Raw genomic sequence first — 23,437 nt, 5'->3', positions numbered from 1 at the left:
GTGAGAGATTTGTGACGTTTAGCGTGTTTGGAGTGTGTAGTTAATGTGTTGTCTTGTGTAGTTAGTGTAGAGTGTTGTGGATAGTTTTGTGTTGTGTGTCAGAACAATGAGGCGACTGCTGTCTCCAGGTAGAAACAGGAGTGATACACCTGCTGCTGTCAGACCTGCAGGTATCAGGCTGTGATGTTTCCTTTATAGTGGACAAAAATATTTGGAGTGGCACAAATAATTTGTGTGACATCTTATTGAATGCAGAACAGCTGATTGTTCTGTAAATAGTTTGAAATGGTTATAAAGAAAAAAGGGTAAAAGGTAAATGGCTGCAAATAACTTTGTTGTTTGCAAAACTTGTGCATTTTAAAATTGACAATTTATATTTGCATTTAAAGTTATGAAATATGATTCAATAAACATGTTTGTGGTTGTTACAGTAAAAAACAGAACTTTTTTCTACTCTGATTTTATGTTTTTTGTCTGATTCTAGATCAGTTGTGGTAATACAGTATGTCAAAATGAAAACATGACTGTAAATTCAGACACGTGAGGTTGTGCTGAAAAGAATGATACCAAACAAGGCAAAGTAAATAGTTTTTAAAGGTGAAATGTGGAGGAAACATCAAAAGTAGTTAAAAATGGCCAATTATACCCTGGACCCCAGAGGGTTAAACATTTTTTTAAGTAACACTATAGTTACTTTTTAGGTAATTAATTACTTTTAGAATCTTGTAACTCAGTTACTAACTCAGTTACTTTTTTGAAGAAGTACCTAGTAACTATAATTAATCACTTTTTCAAAGTAACTTGCCCAACACTGGTTATAACATAATAAATAATTTGTTACAAAGTGCATTTAATTTAACAAAAAGAAATGCCTTAACTGATCGTTAAAGATGCCACGAGGAGCTGCTTGACAGATTTACAAGAAAATCGACAGTAATGGAGTCTGATGTAAGGATCCCAATTTTTCACTAAGTAAATACTACTTTTATCTATATTTTCTTATTATCTGATCAAAAAATTCTTCTGGTTTTTTTTGTTTTTGTTTTTTGGACCATCAGGTTCGTTCATGTATTAGACAACTTCTTGAAGGATTGGACTACCTTCATCATTCGAACATCATACACCTGGACATCAAGGTAGATAAATAAGAGTACTCAATCTATACTTCCATCATCTTGTGTGTCAGAAGGTTATTTTTAAATGATCAGTTGCACTTTCATAGCAGACAGTGGGTTAGATATTATTTCCTAATTCTCTCATCAGCCTGAAAACATCCTCATGGCGGACCCCCATGGTGATCAAATCCGACTCTGTGATTTTGGCAACGCGGTGGAGATCACACCTGATGAAGCTCAGTACTGCAAATATGGCACCCCAGAATTTGTTGCACCAGAAATTGTCAATCAGAGCCCCGTGTCAAAAGCAACAGATATATGGTATGACTCAGTCACACTACACTAAAAATAGGACAGAACCTTCCATGCGATTAGTGAAAATCAGAGGTAGCCCAATGATTGCACTGATTTGTTATGTATTTATTTTTTGTTGAAACCCAGTTGCAATTAGTTGCAGTGACCAACTGGTCGCCCAGAGGCTGAACGTGCAACGCCCTCAGTCTCTGGTCAACCACTTATATCTGTCCTGGTGGGTAGCAACCTGTCTCCAAGCAATCACAGTCCGACTCAGGCTAACTGATATCCCTCTCTAACAGATGGCCAAAGGTTTGCAAATAGCAGCTATCTAGTTAAAAAAAAAAAATAGACACATTGTCAACACATTTCAGTTGATCTGAGACTGTCTGTACTGATGAGTGCAACTTGTCTGTGACGCATCTTCTTGCAACAGCGGACTACGCTCAACAGGTTGCCAGCTGGTTCGATTCTGGTTTTATTTTCTAAATAAGACCCCAACTCTGCCTTGCTTTTGAACCCTATATTTTATTTAAAACAGTAAATTTAAAAAAGAAAACAAAGTTGCCAATTCCCTACGTCATTTTGTTGCCATCCTGCAACAACTAAATCACTATTTGTGAAGGAATTTTTACATTTTTGTTTCACATTTATGAGGTTCTGGGAGAACTCTGAATTGAATTTCCTCCTGGGACTTTCTGTCTATGTTGACTGCAACAGTTTAGCAGTTTTGGAGGATTTATCACAGTTGTTTGTCAAGTTAGCACAAACACATTGCATTTAATTTCCAGCTTGACTGCATTCAATTGAAAACTAATAGCAGATAGAGGGCAGACTGATTCTTTCTTATTTCTGTTTTCTTTTGCTTTTAAGACAGCAGCTGTATGTGAGTAGTTGTACACCTGGTCCCAAAGCAGTTTCAAAGCCAATAAGATCATGGTGGTTCCAGTAATTTTGGTCATTCCGCTGTTTTCCCTAATCTGACTATCACAGTAGAAAAGCTTTAAAATACAGTACTTACAAATATTTGTTAATGTCCTGATCTTAAACACTGTATTTTTTCTTTACTTTTCTAGGCCTGTTGGAGTAATAGCATATCTGTGGTAAGCACATTTTTCATTAGTTTCAATTTTCCATAATGCTAAAAACCTTTTTCAGTGTGTTGGTCAGGACTACATCTAAGTTTCTTATTAAGTTTGTTATTATTAAATGCTATTATTTCTCTTGTCAGTCTCACCGGTGTATCTCCATTTGCTGGCGAGAATGATCGCAGCTCTGTACTGAACATCAGAAACTATAACGTGGCTTTTGAGGAGGGCATGTTTGCCGATCTTTGCCGAGAAGCTAAAGGGTTCATCATAAAGCTGCTGGTGGCTGACAGACTGTGAGTAACACCGCTGTATCTCTTTTAGTCCAAGTTTCAATACTTGCAAACAGTTATGTGTCAACCACAGTAAAATCCTGACTTGATGGATAACTGTCATCAGTTATTATGTATCATCGAATGTCATACATCAAATATAATAATTTATGAAAACAGTCATATCCAAGTCAACAACACTGAGTTAATGATCAGAAGTATAAAGATTTGTCATTACATATTATTTTTATTCACTGTACTGAGCTTGAATTTAATAAAATTAAAATCAAAGATTTTTGTTTCAGCATTTCCAGAATTTTGTCTGATACTTATTTATCACATAGCCTATTGCAGATTTATTTATTTTCAGTTTTCATATTTGTTTTATCATTTTAGACGACCAGACACACAGGAATGTCTCAGACACCCCTGGTTCAAGGTATGAATAAGTGATATCCATTTGGCAATTCTTAGTAAAGTCCCATTTCTCATTTATTTGTTTTAAATTTCATGTCCATTTATTGTACAGACCCTTAGTAAGGGGAAGGCCATAAGTACAGAGGCCTTAAAGAAATTTGTATCTCGCAGGAGGTGGCAGGTGAGATGGGTTGTAATTCTTTATTACTGCATGTTCCAAGGTCACATTGTGGTATTTATTTTGTCACATTTTCCTTTTTTTAGCGTTCTCTGATCAGCTATAAATCAAAAATGGTCATGAGGTCCATACCCGAATTGCTAAATGATTCCTCCAGCCATGTTTCCATCGCAATTCCCAGGCACCTTAAAGAGGGTTCGCCACCACCATCATCTTCCTCTGATTCTGATGAGGACATAGATGAACTACCTTTTATTCCAATGCCACTTAACATGGACTTCTCTGGATCAAGGATGTCACTGAATGACATTCAGACTGATGAGCAGGAGGCAGGGAAGCAGAACGGAGCAAGTACCTGGTCTGGGTCTTCTGTTCAAGGCCAGGAGGCAATGGAGTGTGATCCTAAAGAAATGGATAAAGAAGGACTTGAAGTGGGAGGCAAAGGCCGCCTGAGGAAAAGATCATCACAACCCAATGAAAAGGGTTCTTCAGATGAGGAAGAATCACCTGCTGAATTGCCCCAAAAATCAGAGCTGTCTAGAAAACCACTGAGACGGGGTTCAAGCATGGAGTCAGACAAACCAGAAGGTGGACGACGAAGAGGAGAGCTAAGGCGTGGTGGCTCAGCTGATAGTGCATTGATGCTTCGGATTACACCAGAAGAAGCACCTGGAGAAGGAAGTCAAGATGATGGCAGAAGAGTTCTGAAAAAAGCTGTCTCTATGGAACTACCAAAAAGGAGCACCAGCCCAGGAACTGCCAAGATGAGCCAAGAAGACTATGCTCTCAAACTGGAGCTGATGAGGCAACGACTGCTTCGTGGTGGCTCTGTGGACAACAAGATGAGTGGACTGAGAGGACCTCTGTTGGAAACATTAGGAATGGGAGATGAAAAACGTGCAGTGTCCTCAGATCGGTATTCTCGTACAGTCCGTTTGGGCCCACCTCCACTAACAAGAGCTGCATCCAGTGATTTCCCAAGGGATGAAGTTCCTAAACCAAAAGTTTTGCGCAAAAGCACTTCTTTCAGTCAGGGGGATTCAGAACCCATACCTTTGCACCGCCGTTCAGGAGCGCCTCTGGAGATTCCCTTGGCACAGATAGAAGAGAGAAGGCTCAAAGAAGCTATATCTATGTCATCTCTAACAGAGCAAACCAAGCTAGACTCCCGCCCAGTGACTCCCAGGGAGCCTTCACCAAAACCGCCAACACCAGAGTCGGTTTTGCAGGAAAGTCCAACCAAAACTGAGAGTGAGGAATCGTTTATGGAAAAAGAGATAAAGCCAGATGAGACTATAAGTGAAAAGATGGAAGGGCTGACCACAGATAGCAATTTTGATGAGAGATCAAGCACCAGTGGATTCTCAGAGAAGGACATGAGTATTTCAGAAGAACCAATGATGGAATCAGAGTCTGTAGGTCAGAGAATTCCTACACCTCCTTCTATGGTCCAAAGTCCTGCATTAGAAGAGAAAATGGAAGAGGAAGAAGAGGGAGAAAAGAAGCATGAAGAAAAGGAAGAGTTAATGAAAGAAGAAGAGGAAAGAGTTGATACTGTCACTGAATCAAACACTAAGGAAAACGAAAAAGATGTTATAGAACATATAGAAGAGAAAGTAACTATCCCTGAGAAATCCCCTGAGGTGACAATAACCACAAGCTCATTTATGCTGAGACCAACACAAGAATATTCCACTTCCCCAGGAAAAGTTGTTTCAACGTATGCGACACCCTCGCTTCCTGCTCGAGTTGTTCTGCCAGATGGAAGGACTTCAGCATATGCCAGTATAATGCAGACTATGATGGTCCCCACACTTCAGCCACTCAGTGAGCCACCGCTAGGCCCTTCTACACCTGTTGTTACTCCAACGATTTCATCATCCCCAGTATCAACGGGTATATCTTCCCCTGCCAGCTCTGAAATACCTGGTCCACCAAAGCCAGCCACCGTTTCAACCACTGAGCACCCTGCTGTATATTCCAGAGTAGCATCACCAGAGATGATAACAAAAGAACCCACTCCACCCAAGACTGTTACATATTCTTCAGCCCAAGAAGGGCTTTCAGCAGGAGCAGACCTACAGGATATCACCTCTGAAGAGGTCTTTGAGGCACGCTTTAAAAAACGTGAATCTTCTCTCACCAGAAGTCTGAAGTTTCTGTCACGCTCAAAGCAAGATGATGGATTACAAGCTGCTGCAGATTCTACAGAGAAAAGTGAAGAGATATACAGACCTGGGCCAACGGGTGCACCTTTAGAATTAAAACCAAGAAGACTTGAGGAGAAGTCAAAGTCAGTCCAGGATCTTCGTGAAGCTCAAAAGGACCAAGGCTTTATGAGAAGGCTCTCAATGCGCTTGAAGAGGACTCCATCAACAGAGCGCAAAGAGGAAATGATGAAGGAAGATGATTCTGTTGCCTCGAGACATAGGCTTTCTTGGACTCTGGGCCGAAGAGGGTCTCAGGAGAAGAAAGAAGTAGAGATGTCAAGAATGGATGGGGGAACTGATAGATTGGTGGAAAATGATGAAAAAGAGATTAAGAAACCAAATGAATCTCCAGTGTTGGCAATGCGCAGGAAAATTGAATCAACAGTTGCTGGGATCTCTACAAGAATCCGCAGCTACTCAGAGGAGAGAAGAGCATCAGAAGACAAGGAACCCAAGAGGACACCCATTCTTTCCATGCTTCGTCGTTCAACATCAGAGAGCCGTGCAACGAAAGTTCCTCAGAACCAGCTAGTATCTCAGGCCACTAATGGTGCCTCAACCGAGTCTCTAGAGTCTATGTCCAGCCTAAAATCAGACACAGCAAAGGGTATGTCCAGTTACCTTTCCATTTTGAATCAATATTTTACCAGAGGACTATCTGTTGTACTTTTTTAAGAGTGATGTAATTTATGAAGCTTTTCTTTCCTATTTCTTTTCTTGTAGCAGGCTTGGAGGCTGAGCGCAGATCCCGCTGGGATCGATGGGGCCTGACTAGAGGGAGGCGAGATAAGACAGTGTCACAGCCTGACATACCAACAGCAATCTCTCGAGATAGTAGTTCCTTACGTTCACGTCAATACTCTAAACTGGCTTCTGGTAAGTTATATAAGAGTGTGCATAAAGTATTTGGGTAAGGCAATGATGACATTTAGTATGGGCCTCCTTTTTATTTTAATAGGAAGACCACTTACTTATATGTAGCCCTTAAATAAGAAGCTACAGCCAGCAGACACTTCACTTTCTTTACCAGACCAGAAATAAAACCAAACATCACCAGCAGAGAGTGGATCTGTGACATTATTGTCACCGTGCAATAGTGGTATTTTAGAATGTGACAGTTTCCATCTGCTTGGTCAAAATGCTTGTGACTAAGAAATATATTTTTTCTCACTAAAATATAGTTACTTAGCAAAATGTGTATTTCAGTCAGACTGGGAAGCCTCAGGCACAAAAAGCAGCAGCAAGACCCCATTACAAAAAAATGCAACCATCACTTGCAACAAATAAGCCAAAAACAGCATTAAAATAACAAAGTGGCAGTGGGTTGTAAAGCATCTTGCAAAGGCTACAACAGCCACAGACATGCTATATTAGTCATATAGTTAATAGTTATCTTGAGACACGTTATATTTTAAATTAACATTATGATGTAAATAGGGTTTTATACATGACATTTGCCAATAGGATGTACAGAAATGTATTTGCTGAGGCCTCAGATATGCTCAATTTCAGATTTTTAAAAAAATTACTTCATAATCATAACTGTTAGTTTTACCTTTCATCGTACAGTATTTATGCGATTAATTATTGTAATGTCTTCAACTTCCAGATTTCCCTCCAGTATTCCATATCAAACTGAGAGATCATGTGCTGCTGGAGGGAGATCCAGTGACACTCAGCTGTTTGCCAGCTGGAAGTCCCCACCCACACATTACCTGGATGAAAGGTGAGGATCTTTAATGTGAATAAACAGTAGTGTCTTAGTGAGGGTAATACATGTGCATGTGAATAGAATCATTCTGTTTGCATTTTGCAGTAATTTGCACAATTCCTCTAACATCCATGAGTGCAGAGACACATTATGTTGCATATTGATGCAAATATGATGTAATTACAAATGCTACATACAGTGAACATAAATGTTGCTGTAGGTAAAACAGCTGAGATTATTCTTGAATGAGTTGTTATGCCAGTATCATGTTCTTTGGAGTGGTATCCTTAAGCAGCATAAATGGGCTCAAATTCACAACCTGACACAGGGCAAGTAAGAAAAGGGTAGGTAAGAAAAAGGAAATAAATATTCACCTTCAAAATTCCCTCCCTGTGCATGTGTGCTTTCTCAGACAAGAAGCCCCTAGAGATTGATGCCAGGATGAATATGATTGCTTGTCCTGATGGGAGGCAGCTGCTGATGATAATGCAGACCACCAAAAAGGACGCAGGGGTTTATGAATGTGTGGCTACGAACCCGCTGGCCTCAGTATCAAGCTCTTGCACAATATCTCTTGCACGTAAGAAATGAGACATTGTTTGAGTCTTTGAAGAAGTACATTTACTTTATCCCAACAGTATTACTAGTAATACTAATATATTTGTTTTACAGGCCTGCCCAACCGTCCTGGGACCCCAGAGATTCCTCAGAAGTACAACAACACTGCACTGGTTCTGTGGAGGCCTTCAGACACAATGGCTCCCTGCACATACTCTCTGGAGAGGCGAGCAGAGGGTCTGTGTTTGCAATAATTCTGTAATCTAGATTAACACTGCTGTACATCCATTGTTAGATTTATTAGACCTATCCTAAGTAACTCTCCAAAAGTTGATTCTGTTCATCTAGATGTAGCGTTTTCAGTGGGAGAAACGTTTCGATACTCATCCAAGTGACTTCTTCAGTCTCAGCTGACTGCAGGTTTCTTATAAACAGTACATTTGCATAATAGGTGAAACCAGCCCACTGAAGGAACAATGGGCTGGGAGGTCACCTTCATCATAATTATGCAAATTCTCATGACCATTGATCAAAGACCACTGATCAGTGGCCATGAGTACCATTCACAGAGAGTTGGGGAATGGCTGCAATCACAGCATTGTAAGATGTTGAAAGATGTACCCTTAGGCCCCCTCCTCGATTAGAGATGGTCTTTCCCTTTTCACAGAAATGGCCTCCTTGACTCCGCGCTCAAACCAGCGTCCCTCCCTGTCCAGGATGTTACATCCTCATCATTGAAAGAGTGTCCACAGGCCTCTTTCAATGATGAGATGCATGATTGAGAATGCATCAAGACGATGTCCTAAGTAACCCTTTCAAAACCTAAACCTGAGGTTTTGAAAGGGCTACACTGAACAAACTTGGGTCTCAAACAAGCACAGAAAAACACATGTATTGCATATATATTTCATGAGATATGGCGAGTGACAAAGAGGAATTGCAACTAGAATCCCAGACACTGTATATCTCTATTTGGTTGCCATGTATTCATTAGGGCATATTAGGGCATATCTAATTGGCCCTTGGGGATAAAGTCTTTCTGATTCTGATATAGGCTTTAAGCTAAGAACACTTGATCAAGTATCATAAGGAGACACACTAATGTGTTTTAGGTGTACTTGTGTTTAACTCTTGAGCATGTCTTTTTAAATTAAATTAAATAAAGACAAAAAACCTCAGTCAAAGGTAGTATTTAATTTCATACTGCTACTTTAAGCAAGTGATCTTAATATTCCTTCCACATCTGTCCTCAGGTGAGAACAACTGGCTGATTGTGGCCACTGGGATAGCAGACTGTTATTACAATGTGACTGACTTAGCAGCAGGGGGCTCCTTCAGATTCAGGGTGGCATGTGTCAACAAAGCTGGCCAGGGCCCCTACAGCAACCTCTCAAAGGTCTTGAGCATGGATGCCTCAGGTATTTACAGAAAACCTTCAATTGTTTTACATACCCTTATCAATGAAATAATTAAAGAACTTTCAAAACTGAAAGATTTACATTTGTATCTATCGTTGTTGTTGTTGTTGTTGTTGTTGTTGTGCTCAGCTCATTATAGAAGGTTATATTTTTATGTGTATAATTTTGTTTTTGATGGAATAATATATATGACAAATTATTCGACTCCACTTGAGGTAAAACAAACCTCTGTGTTGTATTTGTTGCATTAATGCATAAAATCAAGTAGCTTCTTGCCTTTTCTTGTTTTTCATAGAACCAGCTAAATCCAGTGCCACAGTAGTGGTGAAGACTGTTCCTGCAATTTCTCCTCCTCCCCCTGCTGTAATGATGTCATCCATGAAAGTGCCTCCCATGAAACTAGCTCCCAGTAAATCCACAACAGTGACGAATGCCCAACTTGCCCCTCCATCAACATCAGCTCCTGCTCCACCTTTGGTTAAATCTGCCTCTCCAGTAACCATCAGTCCTGCTGTTAGTACTGCCCCGGCAGAGCCGGCTCCTGTTAAGACCACAACAACTGCCCAAGCCACACCAGCCAAAGCCAAGAGCTCTATTAGCATCAGTGTGAGCAAACCCCAGACAAAGCTGACACCCCCGCCTGTTGTTCCACCCAAACCTCAGAGTCCAGTACATACTGTCCTCCAGTTGACCAACAAACCTCCATCCCCTGTTCCACCACCTGCACCTATAATAGGGAAACCTATTTCATCTGTGCCAATGTATGTGCCAGCTGCCACTGCTCGTGCTACTCCACCTTCCCAAACTACTTCCACCCCAACAACTACCACCCCTTCAGTCACTCCCGCAACCATCTCCCCACCTGTGGTGGTGGTGCAGAGCTTGACACCAGTGTTGCAAGGAGGGGACACTCACACTACCCCATCTGGCCGGATCACTCCATCAGGACGGATCACGCCATCAGGACGTAGGACCCCACTGGGGAAGCCTGGAGAGGGATCTCTGCGTCAGGGAGTTCCACAGAAACCGTATACATTCATGGATGAGAAAGCAAGGTGATAAGTTTTGTAAAACATTTACGGTCTGAATTAGCAGCTATTTATAATTGACATAGAGAATTTTCTGTGCTTTTCCATTGGAAGTTTATATCATTTCTTTCTCATGCAGAGGTCGGTTTGGTGTGATCCGTGAATGTCGGGAGAACGCCACAGGCAACCTTTTCATGGCTAAGATTGTTCCATATGAGGCAGACAACAAGCAGGCAGTGCTGCAGGAATATGACATTCTCAAGTCGCTTCATCACGAAAGGATCATGGCTCTACACGAAGCCTATGTCACGCCACGCTACCTGGTGCTTATCTCTGAGTACTGCAGTGGGAAGGAGCTGCTCTACAGCCTTATTGATAGGTATGATTTGATAGGTCATTTTTAGCACTATCCATAAACGAGTGCCCTAAACTGTTCTACTTGGAGTGCTTAAGAAGCTGTTTAATCGTGTCTCTTAGATTCCGTTACTCGGAGGACGATGTGGTAACCTACGTTGTGCAGATCCTCCAAGGTTTGGACTACCTCCACGCTCGACGCATCCTCCACCTGGACATCAAGCCGGACAATATCATTGTCACCTATATGAATGTCATCAAGATCATTGACTTTGGCAGTGCTCAGACATACAACCCTCTGTTCCTGAAGCAATTCAGCCCTCCTGTTGGAACACTGGAGTACATGTGTAAGGATTTTTGTTTTTTAACAGTGCAATGGAAATAATACAATGATAACAATAATAACTATAGAAAATCTTATGATAATAAATTCCTTAATTTGAGTTCAACTTAAAAGGCTCAAAACCATGAGAGTGCCTTGAAGCAGCTGCTGCTGTGATTTGACGCTATATAATGAAAATGTAATTGAAATTAAATAGAGCGGAGAACCACCAATCATGACAGTTTCTGTCTAATTGCTCGACACAGCAGAGCAATCAAGAGTTTAAACGACAGATATTTTACTTATAAGTGGATGAAGACTAAAACAGAGCTGATAGGGAGCAAATATTGAATTTATTTTCATCTGAAAACCTTCAGCATATTACAAAATGAATGCTGTTCTTTTTAAGTTTAATGAGCATGTAAGCCAATGTTTGCTAAATGTAAGCTAACTTCATACAGAGAAAATATTTTGTATGTACCGATAGCAGGATGTACATAAATGGTTATAAATCAGTCATTTGACCCACTTTTTTTTTGCTATAATGAACTTCAGTAAAGGTAGTGGCTATACAAGTGTGGCCTTTCCACCCATGTTATCTTTGGGCCAACAGATAATCAAATTGTCATGAGACAATTCATTTTCTCAGTGTTTAACGAGCTGCCCCTACAGCAGCATTAGCTAACTTACAGTTTTAGCCAACTAGCTAGCTTGAAAGCAGTGTGAAATATTTGAGTCAGTTGACACTGTCAAGTGAAACTGACCATACAAGTTGTTTTATGTTGGAACTACGAGAGGGTCCTTGGAATTGTTTTTCATTTATAAGAGAGCCTTTGATTATACTACTCAATATATATGTACTGAATAACTGATGGTTTTAAACCAACGCGGTTAAAGAATAACAACTGTGCATTTAAATATGGACTTTGTCTTTTGGATATATTATAACTATAATAGATATATTATAGTTTTCTTAAGCATTTTAAATAGATAAAAAACCTTTGTGTACGTTATGTAATCTTAACTGTGGCCATTTATCAGAAAATAAATTATAACACACACAAACAAAAATCTAAGTCAAAGTGATAAATGAAAGCTCTTTGTACACACAGATAATAAAGGCCGTGAATTTGTCCTTTTTCTTGCAGCTCCAGAGATGTTGAAAGGGGATGTTGTGGGCCCACCAGCTGACATCTGGAGTGTAGGCGTGCTTACTTTCATCATGTGAGTATTGCTTTCACAGCTTCCACCCTCTGAGTTCTCTTTAAATAGAAATATATTTGTGTTCTTTATAAAAGATCAGGCTTATGATTAAGAATGGTCTGCTACATTTGTATTTTTAATTTCAAGACTTTTTAGGTATTATTCTATTATATATTTCTTTTGGTAGTATGAAATCTTCCTCCTGATTTTTCAGGTTGAGCGGCAGGTCGGCTTTCATGGATAATGATCCTCAGGAGACTGAAGCCAGAATCCAGGCAGCAAAGTTTGACCTCTCTAAACTTTACCAGAATGTGTCCCAAAGTGCCTCTCTGTTTCTTAAAAAGATCCTCTGTAGCTACCCATGGTAAGCTGAATAATGGATTCTTCTCATTTTTGCCGTACTTTGAAAGTATTGCCAATTTGTAATATTTGGCTCCTTGTCATGCTCAACAGGGCCCGCCCATCCATCAAGGACTGCTTCAGCAACTCCTGGCTTCAAGATGCCTACTTGATGCGCCTTCGTAGGCAAACTCTTACCTTTACAACCACCCGTCTCAAGGAATTCTTGGCTGACCAGCAGCGCAGGCGAGCAGAGGTGGCAACCAAGCACAAAGTTCTCCTGCGGTCTTACCAGAGCTCGCCACAAACCCCCACTAGCCCTGCCACACCGAATGTGCCAGTATCACCCACTGCACCTGTCACCTAGTGAAGAGAACTCCCACACCATTGTGGCAGGACTTTGTGGTGGGAATGGGGGGCAAACATCCTCCAAGCGAGATAAAACTTGAGGCTACAGTGAGGTGGTCCCTCCAGGTCTGACTTGAACTTGATCAGAAGAAGAAAAACCCACAAAACCAGCAATGGCTGTGATCTACAGAAACATAATTTCTATTTCTAATCTGGTTCTAAAAGAGAATCTAATGCATTAAGGAACTCTCTGAAAGAGCCTGACTGCATTTTGTATACCGTGAACCTTGTTCATACAGGGCAGGCTGTTCTTTTCAAGCTAGTACCTCAAGGTTTGTAACTTTGCAAACATTTTTGAATTAATTCCTTTCTTACTGTTGGCTGAACATTGTAAAGAGAGGAAAAACAAATACAGTGTGGTCACCGGCCATAATTTAGTAGAAAACCTCATTTAATTCCTCAGCAAAAAGCTCTTAGCACAACTTTAAAATAAGGGATAATCTACACAATTAAAAGTACATATTGAAACAACTGACACCTTTGTCACTGGAGCACATCTAAAATAGTAGTCTATAGTTGACATTCTAATGTTTCCTGACCAGAATTTTTAATGCATTATCATCCCATGGCATCAGATAATGCTGTTTTTTGTCAGATGCTGCCAGAATCTTCTCTCTGTTGCACAGAGGCAGGGATGGTATTGGCCACAGAGAGGTAGCAGTTGTGTTTCAGAGATATTAGATATTAGGATGGAGGTGTAGCAGTGGTAGGAGACCCAGGTTCACGTCAGATTGAAACTTTTGTGTTTACTACACGTTTTGGGGTTTTTTTGTTGTTTTTTTCATTTGCTGATTTGTTTTGGGTGTGGTGGTGGAGTGGGTAGCACTGTCCCCTCACAGCAAGAACATTCAAACTTCCTTGTCTTTGACTTTCTCTGTGGAATTCCCATCTTCGCCATGTTCCTGCATGGGTTGACTTGGCTATTTTAAGTGTGTTACAGTAGTAGATGTGAGAGTGTGTGCCACAAACCCACGTTGGATAAGCACTAAAAAAGAGGTATGGCTGAATTTTCTGGTTAAGTTTAGTTTAGAAGTAAGAAAAATGACTGGCAAGGTGGAGCTGTGGTTAGCATGGTTGCTTCACAGCAACAAGGTTCTGAGTCTGAATCTGCCATCATTCTATGTGGACTTTGTGTGTTCTGCCTGAGCCTGTTTGGGGTTTCTCTGGGTATCCCTGCAGATGTTTCTTCCCACAGGCCAAAATAAGTAGTTAAGAAAATGGATGGGTGATGGGTAAAATATACATAACATTTACCCTGGATGTCAAAAAATGAGTTCGGAGTGTCAGTCCTGTCTCATAAAGGCCACAGTCCAGAGTATCAGGGCACAGATGCTGAACAATGCCTTGTGTGTAACCCAGCGATGTCTGCAGCTTTGACAAAACAGCATTAATGAAAGCCAAGGTAAGGAGAGAGGGTTGTAAATGCACTGAATTATGTCTAATTCTGTGTCCTTGATTTAAACAAAAGTCACTCTCCAAACCCACAAACGAGTTTAGGGAATTGTAGTGGTATGATGGTGCTGTTGGCACTTCAGTGATTTTAAAGACTGTAGCAGTTCCAGAAAGTTTTTGTTTGTTTGTTTTTAAAAATATGTACTGAGTTAAGAGGAAACTCTGGTGGCTTCTCTACAAGGGCTATTAGAATAGGACACTTGTCTGCATTTTTCCCCTTTCCTTGTGTTCTTAGACAGCACGGTAATGATGATCTCATTCTCAAAAGCAGAATTTACTTTTTAAATTTCTTATCCCGTTGTCATCTTTGAGCTTCCATATAAAACTGTTTTCCTCCCAGTGATAATGTGGACAGTTTTGCAGGGCAAATAGGCATTCGTTTCTTCACCACAGATAAGCTGTCATTGGCTTAAAGTAAACTCTTTTACTCAAACCGCAGCGAGATACCTAAGCCACAAAGAGATACTCATATCTGAGTTTTACAAAACAACTTTCGACATGTGTAATGAAGTTTTACTAACATCAAAAACACTTAATCACATCTGAAAAAATTCAGGGGATGAAAGGGAAACTGAAGCATTTTAGGAACTCACCGGGGTATCACGGTCCCCCAAAGTGCCCTTGAAGAGCATTAATCAGCAAAAAATAAAAATTAAATAATAGACGTTACTGAGTGTATTAGTCCTTATTTTAGTGTTTTTAATTACCAACAGCTACTGCTTTGAGAAAGCAGTTTGCTTCATTGTTTTTAAAGAATGTAGGCTTAACTGGCAAAACCTTTTTTTAATATATAAAAAGACATAAAATCGTTATAATTAGCATTAAGCTGAACCTAAATTATGTATAGCCTCAATTATATGTTTCCATGCTATACAAGCATACAAGACACCATAAGCACTAATAGCATAAATTCATCATATGAGCCCCTGAAGACCATAATAAACATCGGATCACAAGAAGTAAAACCTTTGGAAAATCTAGTGGTTCTCAAGATGTGGGGCAGGCCCCAATTATGGGGCTTAGAGCCACTGCAGGTGGCTTTATAAAATATGGAGTGAAACTAAGTTGAATCAATATTATTTATGAAAAAAAATGAAAGAGTTTGCAGATACAACTGTGCATCTACTCTACTCACTCATTTATTTCATTGAAGTTGAAATAACTGAAATGTAAACTTTCTCAAGTGGGGCATGCCAGAAAAAGTTGTCTATAAAAGATATATTTAAGTATGGATATCCATAAATATGCAGATCTAAATATATGTTTTAAATATAATATACACAGTAAATTATGAAAACCAGGCTCTGTAACTGTTTTATTTTCAGAGAAAAAATATAATAAAACACCAAACATTTGTTTGGAATCTGTCCTCTTAGAGTCAGCACATTGGCTCTAGCACTAAACTGAACACAGATTCTATCATTTTATGGCACATCAAAGGCTAATTTGCTTTTTTATAATATATGCTTTCCCCTTTGGGGGTAAACTAAGTTTTCAGACCAGCACATTTGATTTTTGATGCTGTTGCTTTCATACGTACTGATATCAAGCACAGATTTGCTCACTTAACTCAAAGTGTAACACTTATGAGAGTTTAGATCCATTTGTGGACAGATTCAGTTTTTCGGGTGTTTAAAAGCTGCTTCATACATAAAATCATGAGTTGTTTTACTGTGTATTAACTGACAAGTAGTTGGTAATCCTATGAAATTATTTCACTATTGCTTTATTGTCTAATGCTATTGCTAGATAAATACTGCCCTTCTGCAGCTCTTGTCTTCTTTGGCTCCTTTTCCTATGCAGAGTATAATCACTAAGGAAATTGTTTCAAACCTGAATGAAAACATGCAAGTCCTGCATGAAATGCAACGTTGCATTAAATCCTAAATGTCTGTGCAATTTATAATAACTTTATTTGTTCATCTTTTAAATGAAATGACAGCTGTTTGTAAGCAGACGACACAAGAGCGCTCTACATTTTGTATTAAAATTTTGTGGAATGTGTTGCAGTGCCTCGTGACAGATATTAGACTCACAGAGATTGTAGTTTGTCAAAAAGAATGACTATTTCTTTATTTTGATAATATGACTGTGGCCGCTTTGTGTGCGTGTGTCTTTTGCAAATTGTTTATTTATTGAGTGACTGTATTTGTTACGGCTTCTGCTTTTTATCTGTGAAACATTTGAATCTGGCATGGAAACGGCATGACAGTTGTTAAGATTAAGAACAATAAAGGAAATGTGACAAATATAAGGGAAAACTTGCCATCTTCTTGGCTGAAAACTGCATGTAAGACCATGCTGAAAATGGTATACACATCACGGCTGATCCATAAAGAATTACTGAGTGTGGTAAGTCCAACCTTACACCACTCCATCTGCATCACCCTGAAGACCAACAACTATGTGCTTATTTTCATGCTGGGGAGATCCATATTCCAGAATACTCCCTCTACTATAACTAAACTATGAACTGCTTCAGTGATTCTCACGAGTATTTGATTTCTATATGAAGATGGGAAAATATCTTTGGAACATATGTTGCGCATCTTCAATCAATCTCATCAGTAGTAACCAAAGGAGAATGAATGACTGTATGACACAATACTTACTGCTTATAAAGCATCAGATTTCTTAGGTTTGCTGACTCTGTAGTGGATCTGAAGCTGTGTGTATCTTTGACAGGATCTCCAAGGTAAGAAGAGAGGGAATAAGCTGTAAAGAAATGGTGCAAGAGAAATTTCCAGTCAGACTAGTTTGGAAATTGTTAAATAAATGTTTACTATCTCTTTCCGCTGCAGATGTCCAAAGCTGAGACTTCACCCCCTCCCGGGTGCAATACTTAATTATTATTAATATTATTATTAGGCATTATATCGTGGACACAGGTAAGAGAATCTTTAATTCTTGTTGGTGTCACTGACAATCAAGGAGGTTTTGAGGCATAAGAAATGTTTAAGATGCTTGTTTGCTGGATTTTTTTACCCCTTAAGAACCGACAGTGCAACAACATATTCACTGGATGGACTGACTTGTCTCATAAAGTCTACATTGCACCAGAAACACCTTCAAGAGATTGTACACTGTAAACCCCAACAGTCCACCTGACTTATAAAGTTTGTGGATACAACAATTAAAATGCGTCACAAAGTTGAAACAACTTAAAACTTTTCTGTTCTCTTAACGATTCAAACAGTTATAATTGTACATGGCTTAGAAGTTAAGAGTAAATACTGCTTTTTTAATTATGATTTTTGAGTAAATGTTTTTTTTTCGAGCTCCGCATTTGTACGTCATGACGTCATGACGTTTTCTCTCTAACCTGAACGACGTTGACAGAAAATTCTGTTCAATATGGCTGCCCTTCTCGAGCGACCGGAGAGCACATTTGGAGAAACTTGTAAGTAAAACGGAACCTTCGTTATGTTTATTTTTTCCGTAAAAAAGCAAGTATATTAATATGTTGCAGCCATTAACTTGTTTTTGAATGCGCCGTTGTGTTAAACAGCACAGACCCAGGTAGTGAATTGTTGTTCGCTGTTGTTCGCGCTCTTTTTCAAACCGATGATATCGTCAGTTTTACAGTTTTAACCGATTAAAACACAGTTTTAATAAGAATTGCACATAAAGAAAGTGTCTTAGTGATATTTTAACGACCCATTGCCAACGCAAGAAAGTTGGCGTTTTTACAACAGCAGCCTCATTGTTCGGCCGGGTTTTTTTCTTCTTCTCATTAGCATCATTCAAAAGTGACTTAGCTAGCAGTGGCAACTTCTATCTTAAGCAGCAGCCTGTAAAAGAAGTAGTTTGTAAGTAGAAGTTCTGTGTAATATTACAAGTATCTCACTGATGTATTATGTACTATTGCATAACAATGTGTCTTTGCAAAGATTTATCCCGCAGTTTGGCTTGGTTTTTTAAAATAACTGCAGTGTAAATTCATATGTATTCTGTGCTTTTTTTTTTTTTCTTTTTTTTTTTTCCAACTTAACAGAATTTATACATGGTGAGACAATGTTGATTATATGGTAAAAACTTAAAACTAAAAGAGGGTTACTGTTTACCATGACTAAATGGAATGATGGCCTGTGACTTTGTAACATCTGAAATGCTTACCTATGTTTTGGACTGTTGGATGATCGGCCATAGAATTCAAGACTGCACTCAAAGTAAACAGCAGTAATTGTAAGGTTTTGTTTTTTTTTACCATGCTAAGTGTTTATTTTGTCATGAAATGTACAGTGTACTTTTGAAATTTTTGAAAGCTGTAATGATGGCTGAGTATATAATTATCACTGACCAGTTCTACGCTGAACTTGACAGACACACACCACGACTTATGGCTCTATACAGACAGAAGGCTGCACGGACTGGCAAGATATCAGAGGCTCTGCGAACCATCCTGAATCATTATGATCTTCAGGTGAATATTGATAATGATAAAATTAACACAAATTAAAAGTTTCACTGATAAAAACTCAATTTTTCCTTGCTTTGAACATCTGTGTTTTATACAGATTACAGCTCTGATCTGGTATGTTACTTTAAAATACTGTGTAGGATTTTTGTCAAATGAGTAAGATACAGACTCTTTGTCATAAGAGACAGAAAGGTTGTGTCTTAAAAGAAATGTCTCCAAAATTATGTAGAGTCACATGTCATGCAGTTTCATAAACATGTATTCTCCCCAAAAGAATGACACCTGAAAACTTTGTGTTCAATGAACTTTTCTTTTCCCTTTTTAGGAGGCGCCTGATATCAACGTGAAACGCACTGCAGTGCTTCGTGCCCTTCCTGTATACCTGCGGGAGGAGGACCCAGAATTCTTTAAGACATGTAATGTAAGTGTATTTTTGCATCACTTAAATTCTGCCAGTGAGATAAAACACCATGGATTTTTTTAAATACAATTTAATACCCTAGCAGCTACCAAATTGTACAAGCAAAATACCCTCTCTTTAGAAAACCCTCACACACACACACAGGGTCAGGAGCAGGGCACAGGCGTATCACAGCACTTCGGCTATGCTGCAGGTGGCCCCAAAAACAAGGCTGAAGTCAAGATTTAGTTTCTTTTTGAGATAAAGTCATAAAATAAAAAATGACTTCTTTTTTTTTTTTTTTTTTTTTTAGAAAAATAACAAACATACTAATTATGTAATGCAAGAAGCTAACGCGTTAATGTACATTTTTCAAAAAAGTAGAGTACCCTAACCCGTTACAAAGTAACCCACTACACTGCTGAATTTTTTTGCTAGATTACAGGTCTTGCTTGTCACATTCTCTCAAACCAACCTTACTTATTGATACTGTGTCTATTCCAGGCGGACACATTGGATGAGTCGACCCTCATTGACACTCCAGTTGCCCTTCTCACAGTGGTTACCGACGGCGCTTCCCAGACCAGTCCAGTCCATTTTACTTCCTCAAGCATGGCCATTGTGGTGGAAGGCGACTTGGTGATGCGTGATATTCCCAGATTTGCAGATGCATTTGCCTTATTGTTTGGCTTGATCTATGCTCTGCATTTAGACTACCCCAGGAAGCTCGTTCACACATTTACCTTTGTCCAAAAAATCTTCATGGGGCTTGTTGACGGCAAACCTCTGAAACCCTGCCTACATGCTCTTAAAAATGATTTGTTGCTGAAAGAGTAGTTCTGGAAGGAATATAAGGCAATGTTTGTTAGGACATGCACTCTGTTACTGAGCACTTTGTTTTAAGCACTTTATTTAAAGCACTTTAAGTTTACTACAGACTTTGGGTGGATTTAACTCCATCAGTTTACCTAACTTTGCTCTGGTTATTTGGAAGATGATCATCTTTATTTGTACCCATTTTATAAAATTGTTTTTCATTTCTTTTTCAAACAAAAGTGATTAGTATTTGACTTTTTATTTTGAATTTATGTATTTTGAGAAAGATGCAATTAGGACTGATGTTGTCCTTTGTGATTTTATAAAAAGATACATGTTCTACATTGAATTTATAATGCTCACTTTATGGTGCCAATGTCCATGTTAGTGGTTTTATAAAAACACTAAGTGATGTTTTTACATTTCCATAGAAAATGTTAAATAAACAAAATGTAAAGTAAATGAGTTTCTCTAATTTTTTTTACTAGTCTACACTCAAACATTTAATAATAAATTTCTTTTAATTAATAATCATATAATTTGCGTTTAGTTTGTAATATAATTGCATTGTGTTGGATCAAAATAGTAAACTACAAAAAACACAAAAATATTAAAATTAAAGTATATAGTTTTTAAGTAAAGCTCAATTAATAAAATAAAAATATAATTTAAAATTTTTAAGTTAACAATAAATACAAATTTTGAGTACCCCATACTTAGAAAAGATGAGTTTGTGTACTTAAAACTTTTGAGGTAATCAGTTTCCACAAATGTTTTAAGTTCAGTCAACTGATTCGGGTTTACAGTGTACCTATGTCCTCAAACCTTTTAGACTCACTGAACTTATAACTTATTACTTGTTATAAATGCCTATATTTCTCATCTAGGTCACATAAAGAGCGGCAAGAGAAAGGCCCTCCTAAGATCCTGCAAGACCTCAGAGATGTGGTCCTTGTTGAAGGCAGCACAGCAAAGCTGAAGTGTAGTGTTAGCGCTTTCCCGGACCCTTTCATTGTCTGGTACAAGGATGGCAGGATGGCAAAGGACTGAAGGTTGGTCCCAAGTACTGCTATGTTTTTGAAGACCCTGATGTATTGGCACTTGTGGTCTGGTTATGATTATAAGATTTTTTATTTTTTATTTTCTTGATTATGACATGAAGAATTTTTAAAATAATCACTGATGAGAACTTTGCCCCACATGTCAGATACAAAGGTTGACTCTTGCTGATTAATGTAGAATCATGTGGTTCACAGAGTTAATCTGTCCCAGTTCCTGCTAAGAATTCTAAAGACCCAGATAACATCAAGACCAAGAGAGGGACAACAGTGGTACTCAAGGCTGAAATAAGCAGACAGCCTCCTCCAGTCGTTGTCTGGCTCAAAGTAGTTGCTAGCAGATTTCTGCACTTGCACATAGTTTGCATGGAAGACAATGACTTGTCTTCAAACACTCGCCAAGTTCTCGCAGAGTATTAGTGAAAATGTGAAAAATGTGACACAAACTGGAAACAGAGACCATCCGCCTTCAAGTAAAGTTGGGCCATTTGAAACATGTTGGCTGAAAAGGTGAGACACAACTTTTACTTTGAAGGTCTTCTGGTAGCAACTAAAATGATCACAGGGAAGTGTTTACCTCTATGACCAGTTTTACCTAGTAACACCCAGCAACCATTCGCCAATCAGATGGTAAGTTCATATTTTTTCCCTAGCAACTAGAGATTTCCAGGTGGTTGCCAAATGGTCTCTGGGCCCATGTGACTGAGATTGCAGTTTTTCCACTAGCATCCAATCACTTCATTAGTCTATTCAATATAAATACTCCCATTCCCCTCTATGTGTTGCCAGGTTGTCTTGTTTCTACTTCTATCCAGCAATTTCTTGCATTCACTTAATTTCCTTTTTATTAATAACTTGAATGCCTCCATGAAAGCGCATTTATTTGCTTTTGCCTTTCATTAAAGATCTGACCTTTGGAATTGACCAAAGACGGGACTTTATGAGCATTTGGGTCCTTGTGTGTTCCCTCAAACCATTATAATAATAATAATAATAATAATAATAATAATAATAATAGTGGATTGCATTTATATAGCACTTTTCGAGACCCTAAAGCGCTTTACAATTCCACTATTCATTCACTCTCACATTCACACACTGGTGGAGGCAAGCTACAGTTGTAGCCACAGCTGCCGTGGGGCAGACTGACAGAAGCGAGGCTGCCATATCGCGCCATCGGCCCCTCTGGCCATCACCAGTAGGCGGTAGGGCAAAGTGTCTTGCTCAAGGACACAACGACCGAGACGGTCCGAGACGGGGCTCAAACTGGCAACCTTCCGATTACAAGACAAACTGCCAACTCTTGAGCCACGATCGCCCCACAACCCAAGCCATTATGTAGTAGTAAATGTATGTAGTAGATTCTAGATTTGGATTTGCCATTTGATAGGTAAGACTCAGTCCATCTGAAATAATATAATTAGAGTTTAAAAAATATTTAAACTGCAGTTTATTATGGGAAATGTTCATCCATGATTTTATTAACATAGAATGGTAGTGACTGCACATGAAAGTCACAACCAAATTTTGAAAAATACAACAGCTGATGCAAAGTTGAGGCTGCACCTCTTTGGCTGGGAGCGGTTCATCTTCACTGTGTCTCTGAGTTATGTCTCTTCAGGTAATTTAGCATTTTGACCAGAGAGTTAAAGAAAAAAGACAGGATCGGGGATTTTTAGGTGCCAGCAATAGTAGCAATCAGTTCAAGCTACTGGACGAAGCTATTTACAGCAATAGCTATGGCATATTTTGGCTTTAAAGCGCAGCAAATCTCTGCATGGTCCCCCAGCACAGATTGCAGATTGTAGGCATTTATTAACAAAGTGCAAGCAATGAAGATGGGCTCTTCATTCTTAGTTTTATTTCGATTCTTATTTTTGTCAATTTGTTTTCTATTTGCTGCAATTTCTAATGTGATCATGGTCCTTAAAATAAGTTACTTTTAAATTGCTATGAAAGGAGACAGAAGTGCATAAAAGTACATACAATAATGATACAACAGTGATCACAAACACCTTTATTTCCTGGCAAGGACCGAAATTTGATGTTGTGATAGCAAGCATATAGAGTATACGGTATAAACTACAGCAGGACATGATGGCCCACTGACACAATTTGTTTTCATCAGAAAAACAAAAGGCATAAGATCATTAACAGTTACTAAAAGATTTCCATCTAGAGCAAGCTCGATAAACCTGTAGAACATTTATTTTGTGTGCCTGCAGGTTCTCTGTTATCCGCTAGGGGGTAATGCCTCCGCTTTATACTTCCACTTTCAGTGGAAAGTCCACTTGGTCGGACTTTCAGTGGACTGTAAGTACATGATTCCTTGAAACTCTGTCATTTCCGACTTCACTAAATGATTTTGACGACTCT

The 23,437-nt window shown here is 39.0% G+C and overlaps 2 protein-coding genes across 9 annotated transcripts in view; both read left to right on the top strand.

Moving 5' to 3' along the window:
* spegb (striated muscle enriched protein kinase b) overlaps positions 1-16,628 on the top strand; it is a 41,855-nt gene extending 25,227 nt beyond the window's left edge. For 4 of the 6 annotated variants that reach the window (XM_026146009.1, XM_026146008.1, XM_026146006.1 and 1 more), the window contains exons 23-41: positions 891-948; positions 1,059-1,136; positions 1,264-1,436; positions 2,486-2,512; positions 2,641-2,793; positions 3,166-3,208; positions 3,299-3,367; positions 3,451-6,181; positions 6,298-6,450; positions 7,184-7,300; positions 7,698-7,865; positions 7,958-8,080; positions 9,097-9,261; positions 9,557-10,316; positions 10,429-10,668; positions 10,767-10,990; positions 12,114-12,189; positions 12,383-12,532; positions 12,622-16,628. In XM_026146009.1, the coding sequence (XP_026001794.1) occupies positions 891-948; positions 1,059-1,136; positions 1,264-1,436; positions 2,486-2,512; positions 2,641-2,793; positions 3,166-3,208; positions 3,299-3,367; positions 3,451-6,181; positions 6,298-6,450; positions 7,184-7,300; positions 7,698-7,865; positions 7,958-8,080; positions 9,097-9,261; positions 9,557-10,316; positions 10,429-10,668; positions 10,767-10,990; positions 12,114-12,189; positions 12,383-12,532; positions 12,622-12,874 (5,761 nt within the window). In that variant the 3' untranslated portion in view covers positions 12,875-16,628. The remainder of the gene's footprint in view (positions 1-890; positions 949-1,058; positions 1,137-1,263; positions 1,437-2,485; positions 2,513-2,640; positions 2,794-3,165; positions 3,209-3,298; positions 3,368-3,450; positions 6,182-6,297; positions 6,451-7,183; positions 7,301-7,697; positions 7,866-7,957; positions 8,081-9,096; positions 9,262-9,556; positions 10,317-10,428; positions 10,669-10,766; positions 10,991-12,113; positions 12,190-12,382; positions 12,533-12,621) is intronic. The other 2 variants (XM_026146007.1, XM_026146011.1) reach the window with 1 other exon arrangement.
* A 1,012-nt stretch (positions 16,629-17,640) lies between these two features.
* On the top strand, positions 17,641-20,396 carry LOC113007910 (uncharacterized). 3 transcript variants are annotated; one of them, XM_026144961.1, is made up of 4 exons: positions 17,641-17,767; positions 18,691-18,790; positions 19,113-19,208; positions 19,692-20,395. In XM_026144961.1, exons 2-4 carry the CDS (start codon positions 18,707-18,709, stop codon positions 20,022-20,024), a joined length of 513 nt encoding a protein of 170 aa, XP_026000746.1. In that variant the 5' UTR covers positions 17,641-17,767; positions 18,691-18,706; the 3' UTR covers positions 20,025-20,395. The 3 variants fall into 3 exon arrangements, with proteins under 3 accessions (XP_026000746.1, XP_026000747.1, XP_026000745.1); XM_026144962.1 differs by lacking the exon at positions 17,641-17,767 and adding an exon at positions 18,348-18,552 and having other exon boundaries at positions 19,692-20,396; XM_026144960.1 differs by lacking the exon at positions 17,641-17,767 and having other exon boundaries at positions 18,559-18,790; positions 19,692-20,396.
* Positions 20,397-23,437: the final 3,041 nt, after the last annotated feature.

Source organism: Astatotilapia calliptera, chromosome 16, assembly GCF_900246225.1.
Source record: "Astatotilapia calliptera chromosome 16, fAstCal1.2, whole genome shotgun sequence".
Lineage (NCBI taxonomy): Eukaryota > Metazoa > Chordata > Actinopteri > Cichliformes > Cichlidae > Astatotilapia > Astatotilapia calliptera.
This window is presented reverse-complemented; position numbering and strand designations above follow the sequence as displayed.

Excerpts from the sequence above, each read along its gene's own strand:
- LOC113007910 (XM_026144960.1), top strand. The coding sequence starts at position 18,602 with ATGTACAGTGTACTTTTGAAATTTTTGAAAGCTGTAATGATGGCTGAG. Across the intron at positions 18,791-19,112 it reads TGAATCATTATGATCTTCAG|GAGGCGCCTGATATCAACGT; the intron begins GTGAATATTGAT and ends TTCCCTTTTTAG. Across the intron at positions 19,209-19,691 it reads AATTCTTTAAGACATGTAAT|GCGGACACATTGGATGAGTC; the intron begins GTAAGTGTATTT and ends TGTCTATTCCAG.